Source organism: Muntiacus reevesi, chromosome 7 (assembly GCF_963930625.1).
Source record: "Muntiacus reevesi chromosome 7, mMunRee1.1, whole genome shotgun sequence".
Taxonomy (NCBI): domain Eukaryota; kingdom Metazoa; phylum Chordata; class Mammalia; order Artiodactyla; family Cervidae; genus Muntiacus; species Muntiacus reevesi.
This window is the reverse complement of record NC_089255.1, coordinates 52,097,108-52,110,546: the sequence shown is the minus strand read 5'-3', so window position 1 is coordinate 52,110,546 and position 13,439 is coordinate 52,097,108. Positions and strand designations below refer to the sequence as shown.

Here is a 13,439-nt window from a genome sequence, read left to right as displayed (position 1 = left end):
GTAAAATGGTACAAACTTCCAGCTCTATGACAAATAAGATCTGAGGCTCTAATGTAAAACATGGTGACTATAGTTGAAAACACTTTATTGTATAAATGAAATTTCTGAAGAGAGTAGAACTTAAAAATTCTCATTAAAAATATGTGAAGTGATAGATGTGTTAACTAACTATAGATGGGGGAATCTTTTTACAATGTAAATATTTATCAAATCACCATGATGTACACTTTAAATATCTTACAGTCTTATATGGCAATTATACCTCAAGAAAGCTAATTTAAAGAAAGATCAGATAAAATTAAATACTAATGTAAGAGTTAAACCTTTTTTGGATTATTTTCTACCAAAATTTATATACCCAAACCAGAGCTATCACTTGCTGAGGCAATGAAAAGTAGAGAACAGCTCAAATTCAAAACTTGTAATCCTGGAAATTTACAAAACATGAAATTTTGGTCAGGACAGTTAGCAAAAGTGAGACTGAATATATATGAAAACTTGAGATTTACACAAGTGAAGAAAAAAAAAACTTTTAAGAAACAATATTATTTATTGGCCATACAACCTTATCTTAGTTCATGGCACTATAATTTACCAATATAATTATGGCAACAGTGTCTCCACATCTAGAATATGGTTGAAAAACAAAACCAGAACTTGTGGGACTATAGGAGAGAATCATGGGTCCACCAAGCCAGTTAAAAGAGAAATCTGAAAATCTACACAGAGGAGAAATGGCATTCTTATAGAAGGGAGAAGTGATTTTTCTTATATGGAAAGACAAGACACTAGTCTGCATGGTGACAACTGTTCATGACTCCTCCATAACATCTACAGGAAAGGAAGACAGGAGGACTGGACACTGCCTAACCAAGCCCACCTGAATATTAGAGTATGATTAAATACATGAAAGGAGTTGATTGATCTGATCAGTATCCGGCAAACTTCAATATCCTCCAGAAAACTCAAAAATGGTATAAGAAAGTGGGTTTCTATTTGAGTAATTGTGATTTACACAATACAATTACATTTTCTTATAGCCTTAATGCACAGAGTAAAATGACTTACTAGCAACTTCTGTTAGCAGTAGCTAGACTATCAGTAACTGAGAATTCTGGTGAATGTAGTGGTGGTCTTGCACCTGGTCCTTCTGGGGCATTTCTAAAAGAGTTCCCTACAAAGATCCACTTTGTTGACTATCCAGTAAAATAAAAGAACACATTCTAGAGGAAATAATACCCACAGGATTAAGTGAATGCCCAGAAAGTGTAGGGTCTGCTCTTCCAGGAGAAAGCCCAGTGAAACACAGTATATGTGTAACAGATGTTCTATTCCTCTGCACAGAGGTGCCTGCTATACTGCCTATCACACTGTAACGAAACATCAGAATGCTTTAGTGAGACATGTACAGAGTTTCAAATATATACATCAAGTGCAAAGAGTTGTTGATATTTACTTAAATGCTAGTGTTTTAATATTTGCCTACATAACAAATCACTGGCCACAGGAGTTAGTTTCTGCAAAACTCCCCCAGTTGATAATGTGTCAATACCCCACTTACATCAACAGATCATCCAGAAAGAAAACAGTAAGGAAACACAGGCCTTAAATGACACATTAGTCCAGACAGGCTTAACTGATATTTATAGAGAATTACATTTGAAAGCAGAATACATGTTCTTCTCAACTGCACAAGGAATATTCTCCAGGACAGATCATATGCTGAGCAACAAAAGAAGCTCAGTAAATTTAAGAAACTTAAAATCATTACCAAGCATATTTTCTGACCACATTGCTACGAGATTAGAAATCAACTACACGGGACATCCCTGGTGGTCCAGTGGTTAGGAATCCACCTACCTATGCAGGGAACATAGGCTCAACTCCAGGTCAAGAAGGATTCCACATGCTAGGGGCAACTAAACCCATGTGTCACAACTACCGAGCCTGGGCTTGGCAAGAATTCCTCTGTCCATGAAATTCTCCAGGCAAGAATACTGGAATATGTTGTCATTCCCTTCTCCAGGGCATCTTCCCAACCCAGGAACGAACTCGGGTCTTCTGCATCACAGGCAGACTCTCTACAGTTTGAGACACCAGGGACTCAGACAGTAAAGAGACGGTAAAGAGCTCATGAGGCACAACTACTGCAGCCTTCATGCTCTAGAGCCTGTGTGCCACAGCTACTGAAGCCCGTGCACCCTAGAGCCCATGCTTTGCAACAAGAGAAGCGGCCACAATGAGAAGTTCATGCACCACAACTAGAGAGCAGCTCCCACTCGCCACACCTAGAGAAAGCCCATGCACAACAATGAAGATCCAGCCCTGCCAAAACCAAACCAAACCAAACCAAACCAAACAAAACCAAGAATCAACTCCAAGAAGAAAACTGTAAAAAAACAAACACATGGAGACTAAACTATACGGTACTAAACAACTTATGGATCACTGAAGAAATAAAAATCAAAACATTTTAGAGACAAATGAAAATGAAACCCCGATCCAAAATCTATGGGACACAGCAAAAACAGCTCCAAGAGGGAAGTTTACAGTAATACAACCTTACCTCAGGAAACAAGAAAAATCCAAAATAATCCAACACTAGACCTAAAGCAACTAAAGAAAGAACAGATGAAACTCAAAGTTAGTAGGACAGAAATTATAAACATCAGAGCAGAGATAAATGGAGATGAGGATAACAAAAGATTGATGAAACTAAAAGTTGGTTCTCTGAAAAGACAAACTTGGTAAGAGACTACTAGTTGGATGGTTAGAGTTAGTCTCTCAGTCGTGTCTGACTCTTTGTGATCCCATGGACTGTAGTCCACCAGGCTCCTCTGTCCATGGAATTCTCCAGGCAAGAATACTGGAATATGTTGTCATTCCCTTCTCCAGGGCCCAGAAATGAACTTGGGTCTTCTGCATCACAGGCAGACTCTCTACAGTTTGAGACACCAGGGACTCAGACGGTAAAGAGACGGTAAAGAGACGACTACAAGCAACTGTATGCAAATAAAATAGATAACCTAGAAAAGAAGACAGATTCTTAGAAAAGTAGAACCTTCCAAGACCAAACCAGGAAGAAACAGAAAATATGAACAGACCAACTACAAGTTACTGAAATTGAAACTGTGATAAAAAAAAAATATTCCAACAAATTAAAGCCCAGGACCAGATGGCTTCATAGGTGAATTCAAGCAAATATTTAGAGAAGAGTTAATACCTGTGCTTCTGAAATGCTTCCATAAAACTACAGAAGAAGGAACACTCTCAAATTCATTCTGTGAGGCCATCATAACCCGAAAGATACCACACAAAAAAAGAGAAAATTACAGGCCAATATCTCTGATGAATATAGATGCAAAAATCGTCAACAAAATACTAGCAAACCACATCTGATAACACATTAAAAATATCAAACACCATGATCAAGTGGGATTTAACCTAGGGATACAAGGATTCTTCAACATATATTAATCAATGGAATACACCACACTAAAAAGCTGAAGAATAAAAAAACCATATATATGACCATCTCAATAGTTGCATAAAAAAAGCTTTTGACAATATTAAATACTCATTTATGATAAAAATTGCTCAGGAACCTACCTCAACATAATAAAGGCCCTATATGACAAATCCACAGCAAGTATCAATCTCAACAGTGAAAAACTGAAAGCATTTCCTCTAAGATCAAGAAGAAAAGAATGTTCACGCTCATCACTTTTATTCAACATACTTTTGTAAATTCTAGCCATGCAATCAAAGAAGAAAAAGAAACAGAAGGAATCCAAACTGGAAAAGAAGTAAACTGTTATTGTTTGCAGATGACATACTATACATAAAAAACCCTAAAGATGCTATCAGAAAACTACTAGAGCTCATCAATGAATCAATTACATTGTAGGTTACAAAGTTAATACACAGAAATCTCTTGCATTTCTGTACACTAAAAACAGAAAAATAGAAAGAGAAATTAAGGAAACTATGGCATTTACCATCATATCAAAAAGAATGAAATACCTATGAGTAAATTCATCCAAGGAGGCAAAAGACCTGCACTCTGAAAACTATGAGGTAATGATGAAAGAAATCAAAGATGACACAAACAGATATACAGATATACCATAACCTTGGACTGGCAGAACCTATATTGTTAAAATGACCAAACAACCCAAGGGAATTTACACATCCAATGCAATCCCTGTCAAATTATCAATGGCATTTTTCACTGAGCTAGAAAAAACTTTTCACAGTTTGTATGGAAACACAAAACATCCTGAAGCCAACATAATCCTGAGAAATAAAAATTGAACTGGGGGAGTCGGGCTACCTGACTTGAGATTGTACTACAAAGCTTTAGTCATCAAAATAGTATGTAATTGCCCCAAAACAGAAATACAGGTCAATGGACTAGGACAGAAAGCCCAGAAATAAACCCTGCACCTGCAAACAATTAATCTACAACAACGGAGGCAGGGATATACAATGGAGAAAAGACAATCTCTTCAATAAGTGATGCTGGGAAAACCAGACAGCTACATGTAAAAAAAAAAAACAATGAAATTAGAATATTCTTTTAATACCTCACATGAAAGTAAACTTAAAATGAATTAAAGACCTAAATATAAGACCAGATACTATAAAACTTTTAAAGGAAAACATACACAGAACACTCTTTGACATAAACCACAGCAAGGTCTTTTTGGATTCAACTCCTAGAATAATGAAAATAAAAGTAAGACCTAATTAAACTTAAAAGACTTTGCACAGCAAAGGAAACCATAAACAAAATGAAAAGACAACCCACAGAATGGGAGAAAATATTTGGAAACAATGTTACTAACAAGGGGTTAACCTCCAAAATGTATAAACAGTTCATGCAGTTTAACATCAAAAAATAAATAAATAAATAAATGGGTCAATACACAGAAATCTCTTGCAGAGAATTTCAGACAGAAGACATAAAGAGACATTTCTCAAATGAAGACACACAGATAGCCAAAAAGCACATGAAAAGATGCTCAACATCACTATAACTACAATGAGGTATCACTTCACATCAGTCAGAATGATGACAGTCATCACCATTAGTCTACAAACAGTAAGTGCTGGACAGGGTGTGAAGAAAAGGAAACCCTCTTTCACTGTTGATGGGAATGTAAATTGGTACAACCACTATGGAGAACAGTATGGAGGTTCTCTAGAAAACTAAAAATAGAACTACCATATGATTCAGGAATCCCACTCCTAGGCATATATCTGGAGAAAATCATAATTCAAAGATATAGGCACTCCAATGCTTTCAGTGCAGGTCTATTTACAATAGCCAAGACATAAAAACTACCAAAATGTCCATCAACAAAGGAACGGATAAAGAAGTGGTGTGTGTGTATATATAAATATAAATATAAATATATACACACACACATACAGTGGAATATTACTTGGCCATAAAAAAGAATGAAATAATGCCATTTGTAACAACCGACATGATAGGTATTATCATACTAAGTGAAAAAAAGTCAGAGGAAGACAAATATGTATCTCTTACATGTGGGATCTAAAAAAATGATACAAATGAACTTATTGACAAAACAGAAACAGATTCACAGACTTCAAAATCAAATTTATGGTTGCCAAAGGGGAAAGGGGTATGTGTGTGTGTGCGTGTGTGTATACACACACACACACATATATATATATAAAATAGATAACAAGGACCTACTATGTAGCACAGGGAACTATAAACTCATTATTCTGTAATAATCTAAGTAGTAAAAGAATCAGGAGAAGAATGGATGTACATATATGCATAACTGAATCACTTTGCTGTATATTAAAGTAACACAATATTGTAAATCAACTATACTCAAATATAAAATAAAAATTAACTTAAATACACAATAAAATATTGAATAAATGTTTTTAAACACTAAAAAAATAAAATTCCTAGCCTAGATAGTTTCACTGGAAAAGTCTACCAAATGTTTAAAGAATTAACTAACATCAATTCTAAACAATCTCTTCTAGAAAATAGAAGAAACTTCTCCATTCATTTTATGAAGGCAGTTAACCGTGACACCAGTATACAAAATGAAAACTAAAAATCAATATTGTTTATGAATATGGATGCAAAAATCCTGAAACACATTACTAGAAAATTAAAATCCAGTCACATTTAAAAAAGACACCATGACCAAGTGGGATTTATTCTAATGATGCAAGGTGGTTCAGTAACTCCCAAAGTTAATCAATGCAATCAACCAAGCTAAAGAAGAAACAGCATTTGCCAAAATTCAACACCTCTTTATGATAAAAATATTCAGAAAAATAGAAATAGAATAGAATGTCCTCAACTATAAAAAAAAAGTATCTAAAAAAAAACTACTGTTAACAAGGAAAGATGACATCTACTCTCATCACTCATTCAATATAGTGCCAGCCAGTGCTAAAAATTTTAGCCAGTACAATAAAGCAAAAAAGTAAATAAAAAGTGTATAGATGGGGCTTCCCTAGTGGTCCAGCAGCTAAGACTCTGCATGCCCACTGCAGGAGGGCTGGGGTTTGATCCCTGGTCACGGGACTAGATCCCACTTTCCACAAGTAAAGATCGCAAGTACCACAACTAAATCTAAATAATTATTTTTTTAAAAGTGTACAGATAAGAAACCAAGAAATGAAACTGTTCCTATTTGCAGAAACATGACTATGTATGGAAAAACAAAGAAACCAACTCCTACAAATCCCTACAGCTACTAAGTGAATTCAGCAAGGTCATGAGATACAAGACAAATATTTTTTTTTAAAGTCAATTCACTAGCAATGAGCATGTGGACAATGAAATTAAAACTTAAATTCCATTTACAATCACTCAAAAAACTGAAATATTTCAATGTAAATCTGACAAAACATGTACAGGATTTGTATGCTGAAGAGTAAACACTGATGAAAAAATTCAAAGACGATTTAAACAAAGTTGACTTGAACAATACAGGGGTTAAACCACATAAATTTAGTCAACTCTCTGTATCCACAGTTCTATATCTGTGGATATCTGTATCTGTGGAATCAACCAACAGTGGACTGTGTAAACAGTAGATTTTACTACTGAAAAATATCCAAATATAGGTGGGCTCACACAACTCAAACTTGTGTTGTCAAGGGGAAATTGTAAATGAAGAGTCACACCATGTTCATGGACTGTAAGACTCAGTATAGTGCCCATGTCAATCTTCCTCAAATTGATATTCAGATTTAATTTAATTCCTATCAAATTCCCCAAAGACTATCTATAGATAGAGTTAAGGTTACTCTAAACTTTTTATGGAAAGGTAGAGGAATTAGAATAACTAAAAGAATCTTGAAGACTTTATATAGCTACAGTAATCAAAACCGTGTGGTACTCCTGAAAGGACAGACACATAAATCAACAGACAAAACAGAGATCCCAGAAATACATGCACAAATGTGCTCAGCTGTGTTTTAAACAAAGTAGCAAAAGCAACTGGGTGTAAGAGAAAAAACCTTTCAACAAATAGTTGCAACTAGACCAACTGGACATAGAGAAGCAAAAACAGAAACTGACCTAAGTCTCATAAACCTATAAACTAAAATTAACTGAAGAGGAAATCTTTTAAGGAAAAAGAAAAAAGAAATTCTTTGGGTTCTAGGCAAAGACATCCTAGAATTAATCCTAAAGTTATGATCCATAAAACAGTAATTGCTAAGTTAGACTTCACAGAAATTGAAAACATTTGCTTTGGAAGAGATCTCATTACGAGGATAAAAAGACAACCCTACAGACTAGGAGAAAATATTTGTAAACCACACACCTGACAAAGAACTAGAATACATAAAGAACTCTCAAAATTCTATAATAAATTAATGAAAAACACCCAATTAGAAAATTGACAGATCGTCATAACTTGAGGTCAAATTGTTTGATGCTATATCCCATGGTTTTATGACTAGTTATTTTACATATTAATGAGGAGTACTGAAATATTCAAATATAATTATGGATTTATCTTTCTCCTCTCAGTTTTCTCAGTTTTGCTACATGTACTGTAATTGAAGTTTTATATAGGTTCACAAACTTCTAGGGTATTACATCCTCTAGATGAATTTAGCCTATTATCATTATGATTTCTACCCTAACATGCTCTTGATTGGTGTTTGTCTGTATATCTTTCTCCATCCTTTTGCTTTTAAACCATATGTGTTTTCATATTTAAATTATGTTTCTTGTAGACAACATAGTTGCATCATGTTTTTTGATGCAGTTTTTTGATGTTGTCTGGTTCTAGTTTTTTTATCTAGCCTGAAAATCTCTCTTTTAAATGTAGCACTTATACCATTTACATGTAATGTAACTATCAATATGGTTGGGTTTAAATCTATTATCTTTCTACTGCTTCATCTCAAAATAATACTCTTCTCTATATTAACCTAGAGAAGGAAATGGTGACCCACTCTAGTATTCTTGCCTGGAGAATTCCATGGACAGAGGAACTTGCTGGGCTGCAGTCAATGGGGTCACAAAGAGTCAACATGACTGAGCAACTAAAGCTTTCACTTCCACTATGTTCATTATTCCTTCAATTTCCAAAACTTACTTCTAGTTTCTTCTTATGTATTTCAGCTTGTTCTTCCTGGTATAATTCCTGTCGCACTTGTTCTAAATCTTCACGTTGCCGCAGCATTTCTTCCAACCTCTGAGTCAGCTATTAAAAAAAAAAACCAGACATAAAAACATGTATAGGAATCAAATTCTAAGACAAATATTTAAGAATTTCTCCAGTGCTAAAACAATTATTTTAGTACCAAATTTTGAAGCTGTAGTCTTTTTTCTTCACTTTCTTGAACTTTTGCCATTCGATCTTCTTCTCTTTGTTGCTGCAACTTGGCGAACTCTATTATTTTTCTATTTTCTTCTTCCATCTCCTCACGTTTCTTTTTTCTCCAGAGAGCCTGCTCTTTCTGAAACTCTTCTATATACCTTCGAGTTGTATTCATTTTCTCTAACCTTTGCTGTCTTTCCCTAAAAAGTAAAAGTGAGTGCAGTTCTATAATAACAGAAATAATAATAAAAAAATAAAAAACCATGAGTGTCATTTCCTTTAGATGTCTATCAAGGAAACGGAACAGAAAACAAGTTCTCCTGAAGTGCATTCACTTAAGGAAAAAAAGGTTTAGTCACTGTTACTTAATAAGTATCTCTTAATTATCAATTAATTGTTATACAACAAAGATAAGTAAGACTTGGTCTCTGTTCAGGTCATAACATTTACTGAGGACTTACTGTGTATCAGGCACTTCTTAGGTGGTTTATTCTTCATGACAAGCCTGAGATAAATCTAACAAATATTTAAGCACGTTTAAGCATGAAAGAAAGTTGGTGCAAACTTACAATTGATCTTCTTCATAGATTTTCCTAACAATTTCATCAATCATGAGTTTCTCTTTCAGCAACTGCTCATAAGCTTCCTGCTTTTTCTTCTCTTGTTCTTCAAGTTGTTTCTCTAAGTCATGACTGTACTGTGCTTTTACTCTGTTTCGTTTGTCCTCTGCAGCATTCTCTTCCTTTATCAACCTCTCGTGCTCTTCCATCATAGTTCTGGCTATTTCAGCATCACGTTTCTGTTATTAAAACAAAATTCATCTTTCCATTATCAAATCTAAGCAAAATATGACAGAAAACTTTTAGCACATGAAACTGAATACTATAAGGCCTATTTCATAAAATATTTTCATCTATGTAGATAAAAAGCAAAGGTAAGTCACTGTCACCTGAGGGGTTTGAATGAAAAGTAAACCCTAAAGAGCCTTTCCTATTTCTTCAAGTAGCTCTCTCAGGGCAATAAGGTGAACAACTCCACACTTGAAAAGCAGTAAGTAAAATTAGAAGTGCTTCACTAACAATTATGTTAATTTCCAAAGCAACAGTCATCTTCCTCATCTAAAAAAGTTGATGTAGGTAATTTTCACAAATTTTAGCTCCACTGGGTACTGGCTGCTATTTAGAGTAAGGATGGTGCTATCTTTTTTATACCTGTCTGCTATTAAATAGCTCTGAGCAACTCAAGTTCTCTTAGCCTAAATTTTCTTTGCTGCCAGTGGTCTTTGAAATCTCTCCTTTCTCATTTATTAAAGGCCCTTTGAAATAACTTTAACTTAAAAAAAGGGTCACACCCATCACTGTGTCTGTATTCTGAGGTTTCAATTCACTCTTCAAGATCATTCCTTCTCAATGAGAAACAATCCTGCATCTTGAATGGGTTACCCTGATTTTTTTGAGCATTTTGAAATCATTTAACAAAATGTTTTAATGTAAATACACCAGGCAGTTTAAAAAGTTATCCTTTACCATTATGATCACATCCCAAATGCTAGAATGGTTAGCAGTATCAAACACAAAATGAGAAACAGATAAAAATATGAAGGTAAACAGTGGCTATCATCAAAAGATCCACAAACAACAAATGCTGGAGAGAGTGTAGAGAGAAGGGAACTTTCCTCACTGTTGGTGGGTGTGTAAATTGGTGCTGCCACTAGGAGAACAGTATGGAGGTTCCTTAAAAAACTAAAAAAGAGCTACCATATGACCTTGCAATCCCACTCCTGGGCACATTTCAGGACAAAAACATGATCCAAAAGGAGGCATGCACCCCAATGCTCACTGAAGCACTACTTACAATAGCCAAGACATGGAAGCAACCTAAATATCCGCCAACAGAGGAATGGATAACGATGTGGGACATATATACAATGGAATATTACTCAGCCATTAAAAAGAATGAAATAATGCTATTTGCAGCAACATGGATAGACCTAGACAGTGTCATACTGAAGTATGAGTGAAGTAAGTTGAACAGAGAAGGAAAAATATCATATGACATTCCTTATACATGGAATCTAAAAAGAAATGTTACAAATGAACTTACTAAACAGAAAAAGACTCACAGACTTAGACAATGAGCTTATGGTTGCAGCAGGGGAAAGGATAGTTAGGGAGTTTGAGATGGACATGTTCACACTACCATATTTAAAATGGAGAACCAACAAGGACCTACAGTATAGCACAAGGAACTCTGCTCAATGTTATGTGGCAGCCTAGATGGGAGGGGAGTCTGGGAGAGAATGGATCCATGTGTGTGCATGGTCAAGTACCTTGGCTTTTCACTTGAAACTATCACATCATTTGTTAATTGGCTATACCCCGTACAAAATAAAAAGTTAAAAAAATAAAATATAAAGGCTAATGTTAACCCTAATTAAAAGATATTCCTTGGAAGGAAAGTTATGACCAACCTAGACAGCATATTAAAAAGCAGAGACATTACTTTGTCAAAAAAGGTCCATCTAGTCAAGGGTATAGTTTTTCCAGTAGTCATGTATGGATATGAGAGTTGGACTATAAAGAAAGCTGAGTGCTGAAGAATTGATACTTTTGAACTGTGGTGTTGGAGAAGACTCTTGAGAGTCTCTTGGACTGCAAGGAGATCCAACCAGTCCATCCTAAAGGAAATCAGTCCTGTATATTCATTGGAAAGACTGATGCTGAAGCTGAAACTCCAACACTTTGGCCACCTGATGCGAAGAACTGACTCATTGGAAAAGACCCTGATGCTGGGAAAGATTGAAGGCAAGAGGAGAAGGGGACGACAGAGGATGAAATGGTTGGATGGCATCACTGACACAGTGGACGTGAGTTTGAGTGAGCTCTGAGAGTTGGTGATGGACAAGGAGGGCTGATGTGCCGCAGTTCATGGGGTCGCAAAGAGTCGGACATGACTGAGCGACTGAACTGAACTAAATGTCATTCCTGATCTAACTGATGCCTTTAACATATACACTGTAAATGTCACTTGACTCAAATTCCTTCTTTCCCCTGCTTTCTTAGCACATATTGTACTAGGCTCTACAGAAAAAATATGACATGACAAAAACATGTTTGTACAAATTACCACACACTTATAGAAATACAATAATCTTATTTTACAGATAAGAAAACTAAGGCTAAGAGAGATACAGCCAAAACTAGCACCTAAATATCCTGACACCTAGTCAAGTCTAAGAGTATTTGATTTTTGTGGCTCAACTTTATTTAGAAAATGATAACAAGTCTTTCAATAACCAGAGTGAATATCTACGATTGCCTTGATTAACTACAATTATCAAAATAATTAAAACTGTAAACTACTGTTCAAACTGTACCTCATGTCCTACTTTAGAGGGTAGAATATGGCTTCTGGAGCGACACTCCCTTACCCTCTCTTACCACCTGCCACACCAAAGGCTATCATTGTCAACAGAGTGCCGTACAACCCTCCAGATTTTTTCTGTACTAATACACATGCACACATGTGTCACAACAGCCAGCAACTGCTCTTATCTGATGCCTATATAACACTGCACTGGTTAAGTGTTTTGATATCACTCCTCTAATTGTATGTGTTTGTTGATATACAGAATATATATATGTGTGTGTGTGTACAGATATACACAGATGTTGTATACACATACCTATTTGCATACTTTTCAAAAATAAAAATGGTCTATAAAATGGTCAATAAAATGTATTATTTTCCAACATGTTTTTTCATACTTGCTATTTTTCCTTTTAACCTAGAATATATTCTGGCCAATTTTAAAAGTCAGAATATTTGCCTTTACCTTTTTCTGTGTGTGTTTGTGCTCAGATAACGTCTATTTCTTTGTGACCCCGTGGACTGTAGCCCACCGGGCTCCTCTGTCCATGGGATTTTCCAGGCAAGAATACTGGAGTGGGTTGCCATTTCCCACTCCAGGGGATCTTCTCAATCCAGGGATTGAACCTGTGCCAACTGAATTAGCAGACACATTCTTTTCCTGCTGAGCCACCAGAGAAGCCCTTCTCTCTAATAGCTGTAAAACATCTCTGAAAGGGATCTAGGAGAGAGGGAACTCTGCTATTAAAATGCTCTACAAAATAATAGAGAAATGAGAGTGAGGGAACTTAAAAAGACTATGTAATACTGCCATCAGACCTTTTCATCTATGTCTAGCCTAAGTGACAAGAAGAATTCAAGTGATGATGTACATACAGCTTGTAAGGGTTAATAAACCTTATTTTAAATTAAACTGTGTAACACTACTGCCAAGTGTGTCTGAAACTCCTTTGCCCAAGAGTAACTATTACCAATAATAATGGGCAGTAGGTCAGGATTAAGAGAAGAGGAAAAAATTATAGGAAATCATGAAAAGAAAAGATTTCTGTTTACAAAACAGAAAAGTTTCCCACCTAAAGTTACAGTAGATTTTTTAAACATTTAAAAAATAAAAAAATTAACAGCATTCTAAAATACACTGATCATATAACAACCTGTATTGGTTTGCCAAAGAATAATCACTTAGACACCATTAAGAATGCTGGGAGTTACCAAATATAGATGTTC

The 13,439-nt window shown here is 35.3% G+C and overlaps 1 protein-coding gene across 2 annotated transcripts in view; it reads right to left on the bottom strand.

The window, feature by feature from the left end:
* MNS1 (meiosis specific nuclear structural 1) overlaps nucleotides 1–13,439 on the bottom strand; it is a 64,205-nt gene that overhangs the window by 19,185 nt on the left and 31,581 nt on the right. For both annotated transcript variants that reach the window (XM_065941916.1, XM_065941917.1), the window contains exons 5-7: nucleotides 9,413–9,642; nucleotides 8,827–9,043; nucleotides 8,619–8,726 (exon numbers count right to left, since the gene is read on the bottom strand). In XM_065941916.1, coding sequence (XP_065797988.1) covers nucleotides 8,619–8,726; nucleotides 8,827–9,043; nucleotides 9,413–9,642 — 555 coding nt within the window. The remainder of the gene's footprint in view (nucleotides 1–8,618; nucleotides 8,727–8,826; nucleotides 9,044–9,412; nucleotides 9,643–13,439) is intronic.